The 18,757-nt window shown below is 38.1% G+C and overlaps 1 protein-coding gene across 2 annotated transcripts in view; it reads left to right on the forward strand.

The window, feature by feature from the left end:
* The window catches only part of FMN1 (formin 1), a 391,310-nt gene that overhangs the window by 215,177 nt on the left and 157,376 nt on the right, over positions 1-18,757 (forward strand). For both annotated transcript variants that reach the window (XM_074955742.1, XM_074955743.1), the window contains 2 exons: positions 2,240-3,036; positions 5,985-6,135. In XM_074955742.1, coding sequence (XP_074811843.1) covers positions 2,240-3,036; positions 5,985-6,135 — 948 coding nt within the window. The remainder of the gene's footprint in view (positions 1-2,239; positions 3,037-5,984; positions 6,136-18,757) is intronic.

The following is an 18,757-nucleotide window of genomic DNA, read 5'->3' on the forward strand; positions in this document are numbered from 1 at the left end:
CAGTAGGGGAAAAACAGAGCTTGAAGTGGTCTGTTGCTTTTAAAAAGAAAAGGAGTACTTGTGGCACCTTAGAGACTAACCGATTTATTTGAGCATAAGCTTTCGTGAGCTACAGCTCACTTCATCGGATGCACCGATGAAGCTCACGAAAGCTTATGCTCAAATAAAGCTCACGAAAGCTTATGCTCAAATAAATTGGTTAGTCTCTAAGGTGCCACAAGTACTCCTTTTCTTTTTGCGAATACAGACTAACACGGCTGTTACTCTGAAACCTGTTGGTTTTAAATGTCTTTCAGTGTGCTGATGACTATATTTGAGAGGACCAAAAAGTGTACAGTATCATAGGATGTGAAACTTTAGAGACATTTTTATCCAAGGGCCTGATCTTACAAATATTTATCCTACTTAGTGTAGTTCTAAAAACTGACAAAATTGGATTACTTACAGTAAAAAGCAAAGTTTGCTAGTGTTTGCAGTGTTAAGTTCTTAAGTTCACTTTCCCTGGCTTTATACATTTTTATAGAGAAAAGGAGCATTTACTCAAAACCTGTCCTTTCGTTCACTTTTGACAGCACTTGATACATAGCCAATTTAAGTGTCTCCCCTGTCAATCAATAATGTTCCTTTTTTATTTGTCTGAGCCTTTCACTAGTGACAGGGAGCTGAAGTGGTTTTGATGGTGTTGTTTTTTGTTAAGCTCATCACTATCCGATTACTTCGCAGAGACGTTTGAATGGTCACACATTTTGTATTTTTTATCACATTCATTACTATAATACAGGTGACTGCCTTAGAGTGTTTGTAGCACTCTACATCTATTTAATTTCATAGCATAAAAAACAAAGTTTTGTAATATGAAATTCTAGTTTTTCTTCATTGTTTAGATTTTTTAAAAATGCCTGTCATTTGTACTTATCACAACAAAATCTCTTTAATACCCTCTTTGGTCCAAAGGTTGATTTTACTAGCTGTAGATTAAATTGCCTTTTGAAAAAATATGGCATTTTAAATCTTTAAATAAAAATTGTACACATGAAGGTGGGGGTTTTATGTTTGTGAGAGAGCAATTGTTAGTGGGGAGTACTTTTAATACTCTAGTATTGCTTTTTAAGAGAGAAGGAATTTTAATTTTCCTGTAAAGAGTTTAGGAAAGGGGAGTTTTTTGAGAGGTTGTATAATGTTCAAATTGTTCTCTAATTTCTCAGTATATTAAGCATATATTGTGTATCTGTGAGAGTTAGCACTAAATACAATGCATGTGACATGAAATATGAAACCATTTTAACCAGATATTTCTAATGAAACATTGTAAATAGTATAAATTGAATAATTTTAATTCTTTAATATTAAAAAATTGTTGAATAATGTCCAAAAGTACAGTACTGATTTTATCATAAAACCAGCAAAGAATAAAACCAACAAACAAGCAAATAATGAACAAAAAATTAATACTAGTGAACATTAAAAAGAAAACCAGCTGAAATAGATGTTAATGACAATGTATAGTCAATACAAATGGATGAAAGTGAAAAATAAAAAAAAGGCCAATTCTAAAGCACCCATTAAAAAGAATGAAATGCAGAAAGGAATATAAAGTTTTGGATAGGCAAAGGATTTTTTTCTTAATGCAGCAGGTAACTCCTTTACAGTTAGACTGAATTACTTGGATCCACATATCCTCCCATGCTCTGGTGGAGGGAAAGTGAAAGGAGGTAATTTACTTCAGCCCTTGAAAGGTTGCAGGTTTCTTCCCTCTATATACCCCGCCAGCTCTGCGAGATAGCACATAGGGAAGGTGGAGCACTGGTGCTTTCCTTTCCCCACCTATTTGTTCCCAGGAAGGAGCATCTGGTGTTCAAATACTGTGCTCCTGCCTGAACCTGGTTCTGCATACAAGAGTCTGAAAGCACTGACACTGCTTAGGGCTGAGAGAGGCGGTCTTACATGTTTGCATTAAGGCAAGTTACAATCTAGACCTTAATTAGCAAACTGTATTTTTGACATATTCTGAGTAATTATTCATGAAATGTGCTTCACAGAAGAAAAATCCTTTACATTTCCTAAATTTAATTAAATCTAGGAATTTTCATAGATGAACGAAAGAATTTTGGAACTCAGAGACCTGTAAAATTCTTCTCCCTTTTAGTATGCAGTATATCTGCATAAAGTGTGTCACATCCTTATCTAATACCTAATTATACACAGTTTTTACATGGTGTTTTTTGTTGTTTTTCCACAGTCTCAGTTTGAACTCCAGATCTTTCATATTCGTGGAGAGCATGCTGTATCAAACACAAAGCTTGAGGAAAGCATTGCAAATCTCAAGAATGAACTAGAAAACAAATTAAATAGAAGAAATGAGAAAACAAAGGACGTCTGTGTATCCACTGAAGATGATAATCCACCAAAGACGTACAGAAATGTATATATACAAACTGACAGAGAAACCTTCATAAAGCCTAGTAAAGAGGAAAATATACCTGTGAAGAATAACCAAATGGTACCTAAAAAGCTTAATATTTCTACTTTAAATCACACTATTTCTGCCCCAAATGAGAATAAGGAACCATGTCACTGTACACAGACTTCAGAAAGTCTCTTATCTTGTGAACAGAAACCAGTGTTAGTATCTCTAACACCACCCCCACCACCTCCTCTTCCTGAACCTTCACTACCAGCTTTAGTTCCTCCACCACCTCCCTTGTTAACAGGTTTGGCATCCACTCCATTGACATCCCAGTTTGGATCTGGGCCACAGCCATTTCCTTCAGGTTGTGGAAATCTTCCGCCGTTGCCGCCACCACCACCACCACCACCGCCACCACCACCCCCAGGTTTTGGGCCTCCCGGTCCACCACCCCTGCCTGGCTGTGGGCCACCTCTCCCGGGAAATGGGCCTCCTCTTCCACCGCCACCTCCTGGGTTCTTTTTCAATAGCACTCAGTCTTCAAACCAAGGTCCTCGAAAACCTGCCGTTGAACCTAACTGTCCCATGAAGCCTTTGTACTGGACTAGGATACAAATCAAAGACAGCAGGTAAAAAGTTATTTTATTTGGATTTATAGGTATAATTTATGTATCATGAGGATGAGCATGTGCAGTATTTAAGGTTTGTTTTTTTTAAAAAAAGACAAGAAGAGTTAAAGATAGAGCCCCCCCCGCCCAAAAAAAAGGAATATGAAAGGAAAAAAAGTTTTCTAAAAAATCAGAAGATAGCCCAAGCTTTAAAAAGCACAACAATAGATAATAAGCAATGGGTTTTAAAATGGAAAAATATAACCAAAATTTTTAAAAGTTTAAAAGTAGTAGTTCATAGGCAACATTGACAAATATAGCAAATAGGCACAGGGTAAAATAAAAAGCAGAAGATGTGTATCCAATATTGCTTCAAAGAGTTTGTGTATTATTGGTTGCCTGTCTTGTCATTTTAGATTGCAGGATCTTTAGGGCAGGGAGTATTTTGTCCTCTATGGTCCCAATCCTGCAACTAGTTATTTATGTTTAACTTCTGTGAATGGTTCTGTGGGAGTCCAAGGGAGTACAGTTAAGTATATGCATAATTGTTTGAAGGCTCTCTGGGCTGCCAACTGGCCTGGGAGTCTGGAAGCCCTGGGGCAGTCCAAGTAGGGCTACAACTCCAAGGCAATCTGCCTGGTGAGACTGGCCTCTCAGATCCTGGAAGTCTGGGGTTGCCAGCAGCCTGCCAGGTGGTTGTTTGTCAAAAGTTCATCAAACCTGACATGTTTCCATGAAAAAAATTAGGTTTGATGAATTGGCATTTTCCTGACCAACTCTGCTTACAGCACTGCTTGGTGGAAAGACAGAGAGACACTGACAATTCTGCTTTTCAGAGTTCATTTTCTGAAGATTTCTCTCGAGTTCTGCTATGTTCTCTGACATTTCTTGTGGTTAATTACAGTAGCAAAGAACTCTAAGTGACTTAGCTAAAAGGAGGATTCCCTTCTGATTCGGAACAAAGTATTTCTAGCACAACCCGAAGTTGCAGGAATTAAGGTGAAATTACATGGCTGTGTTATGCAGGAGGTGAAATTAGATGATCACTGTAGTTCCTTCTGGCCTTAAAAATCTATGCAGGCATGTGTGCATACCAGTGCAGGCATGATTTTGGAGCAGGCATGTAGGGATATCAGTGCAGTTACACAGACAGGATACTCTCTAATCTTTGATTTATACCTTAAAATAAAAGGTTTATTTCTGAAGTACACATTAGACAAAAATATATTTACGTTTACAAATATTTTGGTTTTATTAATTTTAAAATCACATGAATAATCTTTAGTCTTTAAGGTGCCACCAGACTATAGATGTTAAATGAGAAATAGATGTTAGTGCCTTTGTGATCATCTAGTCTGACCTTCTCCATGCACAGGCCATAGAACCTCATCCAGTGATTTCTGCATCAAGCCCATAACTTCTGTTTGAGCTACACTGAATCTTTTAGAAAGATATCCAATCACAAAAGTACTGGCAATCCCACTGGAAACTCAATGGCAGGGTAAATGAATCCCAAATGGATAGAAAATAATAATTTGCATTCTTTTAGCTTATTCCTCCCCCTTCCTTCATGCACGGATACATATTAAATTCTGTTACATATTGCACCTAATCAGAGTAATCATTTGGTGACAGCAGCCATGTGCATATTTACACAGTTTTTTTCCCCACTGCAATTCTACCCATTTCATGACTGTTAATAATACCATTGCCTGTTAGTGACACCTGCTGGAAGAAATGGACTCAGAATTTCAAGCTTATCAATAGAAGTTAAGAATAGTCTGAGGATAATTTTATCCCACTTACTTCCTTCCCTAAGTATTGCAGTTTCAGAACTAAAGCAATTCAGTACTGAAGTGCTCCATTTGTTGCACTATGTATTTGATTTCCCAAACTTTGGATAAAGCCAGGAGAGTTGTACTCACACATCCCTATGTTTAAACACTAATGAGGGTGAGTTCTGCACGCACCAAATCATTCTTGGAGGATGCAGGATAGCAAAACTATCTTCCCTCTTTAAAATTTACTGTGTATTAAGTGGTTCAGAATGCTAATAGACACCCATTCCAGTTCCTCAAACTAGTAGTAATAGTGAATAGAAAGCACGTAGCCATTTTCATTTCATCTGAAGTGAACTGAATCCCACTGATCACTGATAAGATAAATAACACAAAACTCAATCCAAACTTTTTTCCTTGAGGTTCAGAAAAGTTTGGCCAACTATTTTTATTACTTTTCATTTGCATAGTGCATTCCCTTGTTCTAAGCCGATGAACCAGAATAACACAAGGCTGCTATTGCAATATTTCCATTCATATAAGGGTATGTCTACACAGCATCTGGGAACGTGCTTCCCAGCGTAGGTAGACAGACACATGCTCACTCTGCTTGACCTAGTGTGCTAAAAATAGCAGTGTAGCTGGGGGTACCATAGGGAGTGACTTGGGCTAATTGCCCAAGTATGTAACCAGGGAGACCAGGAAGGTTTGTACTCAGGTGCCTAGCCTGAGCTACTGCCTATGCTATCCTCCGGTACACTTTTATTTTTACGATGGTAAGTTAAATAGAGTTAGCACACATCTGTCTATCCAAGCTGTCAAGCACCCTCCCAGCTGCAGTAGACATACCCTAACTGAAATGAGAATTCTCTTGAAAGCCTGTTTTCACAAGGTATTATCCTGATCTTTGATTGGTGACCCAACATTCTAGTGCAGTACAAATAATAAATAGTAATTTTTGATCACCAGTAGGCTTGAATAATTTAGATAAGTACTTAAGTGTTGTAGTACTTTTTAGTGCTGCCTTTTGTAATTTCTTTTGACACTTTACCCAGTCTAGTAGAGAAAAGAGGAAAAGTTATTTGTCTGTTGTCTGTATTCAGATGCTGTTCTGGTTTTAAAATCTAACACGGAAAATATATTTTGGTAAATATTTGTTGTGAAATTTTAATTTTATTTATTTGTTTTCAGCAAAATATCTGTACCAACTTTATGGGACTCATTAGAAGAACCTGACATAGTTGATACTAGTGAATTTGAATATTTATTTTCCAAAGATGCAGTTCAGGAAAAAAGAAAACGCTTATCAGAGTCTTATGAAAAGAAAACAAAAGCCAAAAAGGTACACATTTTTTTCATAATAACATTCTCTTTATTGAGTGTGTTCATGTTTCTGTGTTTTAAAAAAACAGTGATTTACATTCTGTTAAATAGAAAGTGCCAACAAAACGTGAATATATGAAAACAAGAATTTTATTATGTTAGTGTATAATAAATGGATTTTCTGTTTTGTTTATAAGTGAATTGTCAAACCACTGTGCACCATCTACATGTTGCTGTTTTTACAAAGGACAACTTGCATTCCTTCATCCTAACATGTTTGTGCATATTTAAAATAAAAGTTCAAAAACAAAGTATTGAAAGAAGATGTAACTTTGGTGAAAATGTAAGGCATAAAAGAATGAGCGTGCTTCACATCACACAAATGTTTGAGTCCATACCAACAGTAATATTAAGGCCCTTTTTGTTTTTACTGAAGAATTCCCAGGTTTTAGAAATGCTATTATTTGGTTCTTGCTGATTTTCATGCAAATTTTGGTCCACCCAGATACACAGAAATATTGATTGTTACAAAAAATCCAACACATTAGATTAGATAGATTAAATTATGATTAACATAAACACATCTAAGTGTAAATGTGAGGCTGTCTATTAAAATAAGGCAATGTAGTGGAAGATATACATACACACACACTCCTGTGTGTGCATATATGTACATATTGTTAATGTACAGTTCACTGAATAAACCACAGCATTAAACTGCTTTTACTTTTAATACTCTTACTTTTCTCTATTTGTTGCTTTTTTCTGTCCTTCCATATCCTAATATTAACCCCAATATTTACCCAGAAAACTATAAAGTTAATTTTTCCACTGATTTTTCAGCTATTTTAAAAAATTTATAACAAACACTGACATGTTCCCAGGAAATTTTAAACAAAATAAAAACTGAAAACAAAGGGCCTTGAGAATTGTGTGTGTGTGTAGGTGTACACTTCAAATATATTTATAATTTAAAGCAAAATATTTTAAATCATTTCCTCTATTTATTTGCTAAGCAGGGCTTGATGTTCCGTTTGAGAAAAGTTAATAACGCTACTTAATTTTCCTCTTTGTTTCATTCCCTTCTTCCATTCTCTTTGCTTGGTCTCGTGTGCATGCTCCTCTGCCATTTTGGTTGCGTTATCAAGACCAATTTTAGGGGCAAGCAAGGAAGCAGTACCAGTGTCGGACTTGGCCATTTTTCATTTGGTTTTTTTCCCTCTCCACTGATTGACTGCCTGTGAAGGTTGTTTCTTTCTTTATTCTGTTTTTGTTTTGTTTTGTTTTGCTCCAATACACCAAAAACATTTTCCAGTCTGGCAGGGAAAATGCCTAAGGCTGGCCCCACCCATTACCCTCCACTCACTTGCACATGCTGCCTAGTTCTCTTCATGCCTGGTCCCCTGAATGTTCCTCTTACACTAGTCATTTTGGAAGCCCTGGCTCCTCTCCTGATGGTAGTTCTTGCTGTTGGCTGATGGCTCCAATCCTACTGATTGCTGCAGTCCCTGAATGCAGTTCCTGTTTCCTCTCCTACTGTTACATAGTGGTAGCCGTTAGTGAGGGCACCTAGGATGGCTCTGCCTCATTTTTGGTTACTTCTATGGTTGTTCAGCCTTTTCTTTGCAAGTAGGAACCAGCAATAAGTGATGTGTTATCTCCCTATGGGCAACCAGCAACATCTCTGCAGACAACCAGTGGTCTATGGACTACAATTAGCAAACGGTGTGTGTAGACAGCCTTCTTGATTCTGGGCCATAAGGATTTAGGTTTAACTCTCACATTAGAACCCAGGCTCTATACAGACTATTTTGCTCTTGATTAGAGTATACATAGACATACAAATTATAAGTAATTGTATTTTAAAGCAAAATAGCTGAATAGGTATTTGCTTTTTCATCCTTAGCTAGCTATCCAAATTCAGGTTTATGTTTAATCTTGGAAGATTTAATGTCATTGCAAGCATAAGATCTGCAGCCATGTGAGCTAGTGAAGGGATCTTACAAAAGAATGATGATAAATCCATGCCGCTTGTATTTATCCTAAAAGGCCCAGTACGGTTAAAGTGACAATGCCACTAGACACTTTCAGATACATTCACAGTTGCCATATTATCTTATTTGTTACTCACACTTTAAAAAATGGACACAGAAATATGATCTTAAAGTAAAATTAGGAACCTGACAAAGAAGAAAGTGTTAGTCCATGAAGTGATTGACATTGTTTTGTTACTGCAGAAGTCTCATAACAATACATTTTTATATATTATATGACATAAGCTCAGTTGAGTTTCCCTGGCTTGAGCCACAAGAGGGCACCTTGGATATAATCTTTGCCTTTATCATACATAATTAGAAAAACAAAGAAGTTTCACAACCTCCAGATATTTAAAACATTTTTTTCAGAAATTATTTGTCTTAACACGATAATTAATCTAGTTATAAATAGCACTTAACATTTATAAAACTCCAAATAATGTGTTAATGTGTTGGTTTTGTTGTCTATATAAATGCATTTTAAGGATATTGAACTATTTGGGTTTTTACATGTTTACTTTTATTATTTAACCTGAACATACCTGTTCGTATGAGAAAAATTCTTCCTATCATATTTTACTTCATAAATCTTTAGAGTATGAATGGTGGTATTCAGTACTCAGATTTAGAAGTAAATCCAATTAGTACAATAGTGCAAATTCCTGATACCCACTTTCTAAATTTGCTTTTGCATAGTCAAAGATTGAAAGGGGAGGTTTATTTTACATTTCACTGAATTTGATCCATAAGAAAACATTTCACTATCTAGTTGGAAAATACAGACTTTAAAAGTCTCTTGAACATAATGCTATAAACACAGGCTTTATGAAGAAATTAGACACATTTTTTTACATTTATTTGTATTTCCAATTCCAACTTATACATGCAACATCCCTGAATTTCAGGTATGCTAGACCACAATCTGGAGAGCATTAGTCATCTGTTCTGAAGAGCAAATACATATTCCTGTTCACTTCCTCACCTACCCCTTTTGGTAAAACAAAAACTGAATCCTAATTTGTTATGGCTAATACAGTAGTCCTTTACTATATTTTTTTCTTTACTCTTTGTCCAGAACTTAATTTCTAGTAGGATTACATACATACAGTATGGGTGGCAAATGAAATGGTGCCCACTTTTTGTGGGAACCTTATCTATTTTTTCACACACTATATGGTCCCTTGTTTATCTGGATGTATGAATGATTCTTCATTTGCATTTCAATGTAGACTTTTATTTTTAAAAATATAGAATAGGGTTTACTGAGATTACTGAAACAAATGGAGTGTAAAAATATAAATGACATGAAAAACTAGGGTGAAAATACGAAAAAAAACCTCACTTGAAGAAGCAGATAAGAGATGAACTTTGGAAGTCACCCACCAGAATAAAAAAGTAAAAACTAGGGCTGTCAAGCAATTAAAAAATTTAAACGCGATTAATCGCACTATTAAAAAAATTAATCGTGATTAATCGCACCGTTAAACAATAGAATATCATTTATTTAAATATTTTTGGATGTTTACTACATTTTCAAATGTATTGATTTCAATTCTAACAAAGTGCACAGTGCTCACTTTATATTTATTTTTTATTACAAGTATTTGCACTGTAAAAAAACCCCAAAAGAAATAGTATTTTTCAATTCACCTAATACAAGTACTGTAGTGCAATCTCTTTATCGTGAAAGTTGAACTTACAAATGTAGAATTATGTACAAAAAATAACTACATTCAAAAATAAAACAATGTAAAACTGCAGAGCCTGCAAGTCCTCCCAATCCTACGTCTTTTTTAGCCAATCGCTCAGACAAACAAGTTTGTTTACATTTGCAGGAGATAGTGCTGCCCGCTTCTTGTTTACAGTGTCACCTGAAAGTGAGAATAGATGTTTTCATGGCACTTTGTAACAGTTGTCACAAGATATTTACATGCCAGATGCTCTAAAGATTCATATGTCCCTTCATGCTTCAACCACCATTCCAGGGGACATGCGTCCATGCTGGTGACAAGTTCTGCTCGATAACTATCCAAAGCAGTGTGAACCAACGTATGTTCATTTTCATCATCTGAGTCAGATGCCACCAGCAGAAGGTTGATTTTCCTTTTTGGTCGTTCGGGTTCTGTAGTTTCCGCATCGGAGTGTTGCTCTTTTAAGATTTCTGAAAGCATGCTCCACGCCTCATCTCTCTGAGATTTTGAATTGTTAAATTGGTTCAGAGTAACGCAGTGTTTATAGTACAGTGGAAATGTAGTTATTTGGCACTACTCTGTACTGCTTAATTGGCTAGAAAAACAGGCCTTAGACGAGTCTAACAATAAATGACCTACACTTAGTTGTAGATGTGTGAGTTAAAATGAAAATATTTAGTTTGATTTCTTCAGTGATTTGGGTCTAAACCTATGATATACTGTAATTTATCTTCATTATTGTTATGCCCAATATTGCCAGTCATATTCATGTTGTCCAAATACTACTGCACACAGTGCAGAATAGACCATTATCATCATCTAATCTGATTGCTTGCGTAACACAGGCCATGTAATTTTACACAGTAATTCCTGCATTGAGCCCAGTAACTTGTAGTGGAATTACAGTGTATCTTTTGGAAAAAAAATTCCTTGTATATGTACATACAATTTTCAAAACACTTTATCAGTAACACTAATCTTGTTGTCAATTAATCACTTTTAAAATACAAAAAAAATCAGATTTTAGCAGTTAACTGAAATCCTAGAATTAAAGCTTTTCTTACATAAGGTTCCATGAGTCTCTGATAAATGGCTAGTTACCAGGCCACAGTACCACTTGAAAATCTTACAGACAGTTTGATCCCCTTGTATATTCTTGTGTTTTTCATTGTCTCTCTGAAATCCCAAATGTCTGGTGGCTAGCTCCAATGGATCAATCATGGTGGGCTCCTTGCAATCCAACAGGGAGTTATTTTACTTAACGACAGTGTGGTGTGTTACTTGATGGTAATGGAAGGCTTATTGTGGATTTATGTAGAACTATTAGTTCTTCTTTTTTCATTCCCCTTCCCACCCTCCCAAGACCCCAGGCCCCTTTATAAAATAACCCATCAGTCATATGTATCTAGTCAAACATTTACCTCCTGCTTGTCTCAATGCATGCTTTACTAGTATGGGCTTGAGAATCTCACAGTATCATAGAGTATAGCACCTAATATTCTGATTAAAAAATAAACTTTTGTACAGACTTCAGAAAGATAGATTTTGAGTCTTAACTACAGAAGCTGACGAGGTCATCTAAAAAGATGTTTTCATCTTTTTAACTGATTCCTTGTGTTACTTCCCTAATTCCTTTTTCAAGTGCTCATGAACAATAAAATCATCTAGAACAAGATGTATTGTTGTTATGGCTGTGGATTACAAGGTGGTGTTGTTTTGTGTCTGGAGTATTTGGAAGACTATTTTAGATGAATAATTAACGTGTAATTTAAGGAAAAAATTAAAATGTTCAGAATTGTATGATTGATTGGAGACCTCTATGAAGAGAAAGAAGATCCAGAATAAGAAAAGGGGGGAATTTGTAGGTTTTTCAGTGGTGTTATTTAATTCATTCAGGTACAAGTAGATATGGATAGTTATTGATAAATTTACAGATTAAATTGACCTTGATTTTTTGCAAAAACAATAGCAAATTTAGTAGAATTGGTTAAAAAAAAACTCTTGAAACATTTTTCAATTTAAGCTACCATTTTGACTGAAACTGAAAACATTTAGCAAAAATAGTTGGTCTAAAGTTACTTTTCAAAATTTAAAATATTGAATTTTTTGAAAAATTTTGAACATTTATTTTGTTTGTTTCTCAAAAGCCAAAGCCATTCATTTAGCCCCCTTCCATGTATGTTTTATGAAACAGTCTTTAATGATATGATCCCATGTTATTCTTCCCACCTTGCTCTGGGAATGAATCAGAGTTGTGTAGTGAAGAAAGCAGTTGTCTGTAGGACCTCTGCCTCTTTTGTTGCAAAAGTTGGAAGATATGTAATGAATGAGATGGGAGAGAGGAGACAGTCTCATTGTTAAGACAGTTGAATGTCATCCTAAATAACTGGATTCTATCTCTGCCTCTGCCACAGAGTTCCTGTGTAATGCTGGGCAAGTCAGGTAAACCAAACTTCTTCTTTGTGTGCTGGTCTCTGTGGTTTATTCACTGTGGGTGCATATGTGCCCTCCATGCGCTTGGGACTGGAAATTATTCTATAGCAATGTACATTGTTCCATGCCTCCTTATGCTTCCATCTGAGTGCATAAAACATGTCATGAACTGACCACTCCAACCCCAGTTCCTTTTCCAAAACGTCCGCTTCTCCCCTTCCTCTGGCACTGCCAGATACTGTGTCCAGAATCGATGCAGCCAGAGCCTGTACAAAGAAGACATTGATGGTACGAGGAGCTCACAGTGTCCTGAATCTGTGCCTGGATAGACCACCACCAATGCCTGAGCCTCATAAGGACAGGAGGGATCGTTCTCCCCCTGCTCTGATAGTACTGCCTACGCACAGACCTTCCACCTCTAAAACAGGACAAACAGTCCTAACAAAGCCCAGGAGACCAGACAGTTCACCTGAGGCTGGTCCCAGTACACTGTCCTGGGGAACTTGGCTATGTATGTGGACCTGGAATCCCTGATTTTTGCAAAGCTGATATTGTTGTGGGAGGTCCCACTCTGTCTACCCAACAGTTGCTGGTACGGGAGCATAGCTGGGAACTGGAGGCTCAACTTCAGTCTCTTTCCAGGCCACCTGCTCCTACTTTCTATCTGATGTAATCAGCTCCCATGGTACCCTCCAGTCCCATGGATAGAACATGAGGAGGCCTATTCATCAGACAAACACAAGCCAGTACTGATGGTCACTCCAATTACAATTATCAGTCCAGACAGGCCTTCCAGATCCACTCAACCTCCCTTTCCTCATTATCATCAGTTCTGGCCCAGAGACCAATGGTAGCCAACACTGGGGCCAACTCCATTTCCCTCCATTGCGTTGACCTTATTGGAGCCCCAGGGTTAATACTTCTGGGCAGTTGAGTCATGAGGACCCTGAGTTCCACTCCCTGAAATGGTCATCACTGGGTGAAGAAGCACAGTCTCCTCAGGAGCAGTTGATGAAGGAATATCAACCAGTGTTGATGAATCCACCAGCAATACTCTCCTCACCCTTTCCAGATGAGGCAGTATCACCATCTTCTCCCTCATCTCCAGACAATTTTCAGAATTGAAGACATGCTCCAGATTCCTCAGGAGACGGTCCAGAATTCCACCCTCAAGGTCCTAGAAGGCTTTGGCTCTATCTAAAGTGGTACTCCTGATTAACAAGGCTATCATGGAACCTGCCGGATTGGTCTAGCAATCACCTGTGTCCTGTGCCCTGACCCCAAAGAGGGCTGAGAAACATTTATTTGTTCCTCTCCAAGCTCTGTCATGAATGCAGATATCAGTTCCAGGACATTGGGGATGAGGAAAAACCAGTTGCATGAACTTTCCTCCAGGCATCTCTTGATGCAGCTGACACAACAGCACTCTCCATGGCTCCTCGATAATCATGAGAAGGGCTTCGTGGCTACAGGTCTCTGATTTCCCCCAAGTGATCCAAACCACTTCTGAGGACCTCCCCTTGGAGGGTAATGACAAGACTGATAAATCATTGCACATGTGCAAAGACTGCGTGAGTACAATCCTGCCCATACTGCTGCATCTATACTCAGGCCCCCGCCTGTGCTGCCATGGCCATGCTACTATTTTTAGGCACTCATTTGAGCAGAACTAGCAGAGCAGGGGGAGAAGGAACCTCCAAGCTGCTTTGTAGAAAGGCTCTGTCTCAGGCCAAGGGGGTTGAGAAGGAACTGAGGGTGGTTCACCAACACAGTGCTATATAACAACAGCATGGAGCAGGAGACTGAGTAGCATGCATGCACGGGCTGAACAGACACTGCTATGAGATATCTCTGATCAAAGGCACATGGGGCGCAAGTGCACCTAGAGTGTAGGACCCACAGGGATACTAATTAAAGAAAAAAATAAATTAGTTATCCATTAATTTTGGGTGCCCAATTTGACATGCCGAGGACCTGATTTTTCAGAGTACTTAGCGTTATATAGGATTTAATATGTTCAAAGCACAGCTCCCACTGACGTCACTTGCAGCTCTGAGTGCTGAGCATTTCTGCAAATCAGGGTTTCAAGTTGGGCACCCAGAAAATGAGAAACACAGTCAGGGCTATGAGGCATTAATGGCGAAGTACAAATTATACCAATATGAACTCCTTTATTGAGCATCTACCAGCAGAACAGAGAGGACAATTCCAGGCAATTATTGCAGAAGGCCAGCTGCTCCCCAGAACGTCTCTACTGGCCTCTCTTGACACTGCTGACTCTGCTCATTCAATTTCTATGGTAGTAGTTATGAGGAGAGGCCTCCTGACTTCAGCTGTCAGGATTTTTTAAGGAGGTCCAGAATATGGTCAAAGACCTTCCTTTTGATGGCACCAAACTGTTTCCAGGCCCACTTTACTTTCTCTGGGGATCTATATACCTACCCCAAAGAGAAAGTTTAGTAGGTTCAAGACAGCACAGAGATCCCGTCCAACCCAATTCTTGGATTCCCAGAGATCATATGAACCTCAAAACAAGTAACAAAGGTTCTAGAGAAGAAAGCCACCCACTTCCTAACCTTTGTCCTCACAACCTTCTACCCCAAAGCACCAATTTTGATGGGATGGTCGCAGTCCTGAGCTCCCATCATCTTTCATACCAACTGCAGCATTTCATCTGCCTTCCTCCCTTCAGAGACCACCTTTATCACTTCTAGTGGGCTTGGGAGTCTATCCCTATGGACAAATGGGTTTTGGAGATAATCTCCATAGGGTACTCCATCCACTTCACTTCTCTTCCACCTGCCAACCCCCCTACCCTGCCCTCTTCAGGGACTGCTCTCACGAGAACCTGCTATGGCAGGAAATTAGACTGTCTTCTACTTTGGAGTACTATACAACCGGTTCCCATGCATCACAGAGGGAAAGTGTTTTATTCCAGGTATTTCCTGGTTCCAAAAAAAAACCCAGTGGTTGGAGACTCATCCTAAATTTAAGGCTACTCAACACCTTTGTGAAGGCACAAAAATTCAGAACAGTGACACCTGCAGCAATAATTCTGATAGTAGCCCAAGGGGATTGGTTCTCAGTCCTTAACCTTCAGAACGCATATTTCCATATAGCAATTCACACATCTAACAAAAGATTCCTACGTTTTACTGTCTGTCAGGACTATTTTCAGAATAGGGTGATTGTAAGTAGTAAGCATAGAGATCAAAGTTGGTTATCTAAGAAATAAAATAAATTTGCAGTCTGAGTTCTATAAACTAACCAGGATTTGAATCAAGCCTTGTCTCACACTAATAGATGGTACAAACAGGTCACAGAACTTCAATACACAGGCTGGAACTCTCCGCCAGCCCGGGACCACTCTCCCCATTTCAAAATCTTTGTCCTCCAGATGTGTTTCCAGGTGTTGAGTTGTCGGGGAGTGAGGCCAAGTCATGATGTCACTTTCCCTCTTTATAGTTTCTTTGAGTTTGCTGGAAAGATGTATGCTTCTGAAGTGGAGGTCTACTTTGTCTTCTTGCTTTCTCTGAGAAGTTTTTTCTGGGATGATCATTGGGAGTGTGTTTACGCTTTAATGGGCCATCAGTGCATCTGGCTACTCCATTGTTGTATCTGATAGGCTGGTTGTGGCTGTTCCCGACTTCACAGCATATTTCAGTAAAACACACATAGCAAATCTTCATAACTTCAGATACAATAGCTCATACAATCCAACAGGATGTTAACGTTCAACAGATCAAGACTTTCAGAATGATGCCTCACAAGGCATATTTTGTACAAACCATATCATAATTATATGACAGTGGTGAATACGGGGGTTCAACGGTGTTGGTTTGAGCTACAGAGTGCCACACTCACCTTACAGGGATGTTGTGAATATAAATTAATTAATGTTTAGGATGCACTCAGATACCATAGTGATGAGCACCATAGAAAAGCCTATGAGGAAATGAACGGTTCTGTCTTCCAAGCAGGATTTGAATAGTGTACAGTAAATAAGGTGTGAGGCCACATACTGAACAACAAGGAGAAACCAATATATTGAATAGTTACCCATTATGTGAGCACTGTCTATTCTGTGCACTGAATGAGTCCGGGTTCCTGTAGAAAAATAGTATCTGTTCTTGTAATTAAAGACTGAAGCAAATACTCACCAGCAACTACACACCACACAACAAAAACACTAACCCAGGAACCAATCCCTGCAACAGACCCCATTGCCAGCTCTGTCCGCATATCTATTCAAGGGACACCATCATAGGACCTGACCACAATCAACCACACCATCAGGAGCTCGTTCACCTGCATATCTACCAGTGTGATATATGCCATCATGTGCCAGCAATGCTCCTCTGCCATGTACATTGGCCAAACTAGACAGTCTCTATGCAAAAGAATAAATGGACACGAATCAGACATAAAGAATTATAACATTCAAAAACCAGTAGGAGAACACTTCAGTCTCCCTGGACACTCAATAACAGACTTTAAAGTGGCAATTCTTCAACAAAAAAACTTCAAAAACAGACTCCAGTGAGAAACTGCAGAACTGGAATTAATTTGCAAACTGGACACCATCAAATTAGGCCTGAATAAAGACTAGGAGTGGATGGATCACTACAAAAACTAATTTTCCACTGCTAATACTCGCACTTTCTTGTCAACTCTTTGAAATGGGCCATCTTGATTACATTGGCTTCATTAGCATTACAAAAGTGATTTTTTCCTCCTTTGGTATTCACCCCTTCTTGTCAACTGCTGAGAATAGCCCACTTCCACCTTAATTGAATTGGCTCATTAGCACTGACCCCCCACTTGGTAAGGCAACTCCCATCTTTTCCTGTGCTGTGTATTTATACCTACCTCTGTAGTTTCCACTCCATGCATCTGATGAAGTGGGTTTTAGCCCACGAAAGCTTATGCCCAAATAAATTTGTTAGTCTCTAAGGACTCCTCATTGTTTTGCTGATACAGACTAACCCGGCTACCACTCTGAAACCTGTCAAAAGGGTGTGGTGTTTTTGAGAAGCATGTCTTGTGGGTCAAAGATAAGGTTGTTGCAGGGAGGTCAAGTGAATGTATTCACTGTAAGGGTACTACAGTCTTAAGGTAAAATATTCAAAATTTTACTGTTTATCAACATTGCCTTCTCTGATTGTTTCCATATTTTGTAAGGCTTAACTTTTTAATTATAACATTCTTTGCCTGTAGTTTTTGTAGCCACTGTTACGTATCTCTATTAGTATTATGTCGACACAGTTATTTGTCTGGAAATTTCTTTTTATTTTTAAAAGAAATAATACGTTATACTGAAATTATAAAAAGACTTCAGCCATAATGTTTGGTGTGTATACAAGTTTTTGCACTATGAACAGATTCTGCACATGAACTTTTAAGTGCATAAGTGTTTAAGTGTTTATGCACTGAAAAGAATTGAATATATAAAAGTTAATGTCTATAATACTGAAAAGACTTCAGCTGTAATTTTAAAAAAACACCCATTTCCATTGAATTGTAATGGTATTTGAACACCTATCTTCTTTAGGTTGCTTTGGAAATCCTAGACTTCATAGATATATGCCAGGCTTACAACACCTCAAAGATATTTGCTACACCTGCAGTCTCCCAAAATGCCCTTATAGGACTAGCAAGCCGTGCATAGACTATTTCATATGTTGGATTTAAGCACCTAAAACTTTATATACAGCAAGATCCTAGCTCTTCCCTCACACCAAACTGTCATTGGCCTTTGTCTGCCTCTTAACAGACCTAATCCAAGCAATCTGCAAACTGACAGGCACAGATACATTGCTTTGAAGTCACCTCACCCTGTGGGAGTTGCACAGCCCAGACTTGCTCTGTACTTGATTTCAGCTGTAAAGTCAGAGGTAGCTGGAAGGAAGATAGAACTAGGAAACTGACTTTGAGATGCAATAAAAAATGGGCGCAGCAAGCATCAAACTACAATGCCATGTTACCTGAAAGAGATGTGTTTTAGAAGACAAGTGCTTCAGTGTAATGTACAGTGTATGCATCTTTTATATCTTAACGTTACTAAGGCTAGATATATTTTAAAGTATGTGTTTGTCTTCCCTATATTTCTGAGGATCTACCAGGAAGATAGTCATCCTTATAGAAGCTAGTATTTTCTATACTGGTTCAAGGAACACTATGGCAGGAAGTACCTGATGCCACTGTTTCTTCATCTTACAAAGAAAATGGGTAAATGTCAGGTAATTTGTGTCACGTGTATGATCTAAATGAAGGTCCATCAATCATTTTTGGTCCGTCAGTGCAATGATTATCATATCAAAGACACAGAATGACAATGAGGGTAAAAACTTTTCTGTTGTCTATTATCTCTAACTGGCCTCAAGTAATTATTAACATATGTTCTCATTTAACATGTGTCAATATTTTGAATGAAGAGCATTATTTAAGTTAAAGGGATATATCTGTCAGCAAATTTTCTATC

The sequence above is a fragment of the Natator depressus genome, chromosome 6, assembly GCF_965152275.1.
Source record: "Natator depressus isolate rNatDep1 chromosome 6, rNatDep2.hap1, whole genome shotgun sequence".
Classification (NCBI taxonomy): domain Eukaryota; kingdom Metazoa; phylum Chordata; order Testudines; family Cheloniidae; genus Natator; species Natator depressus.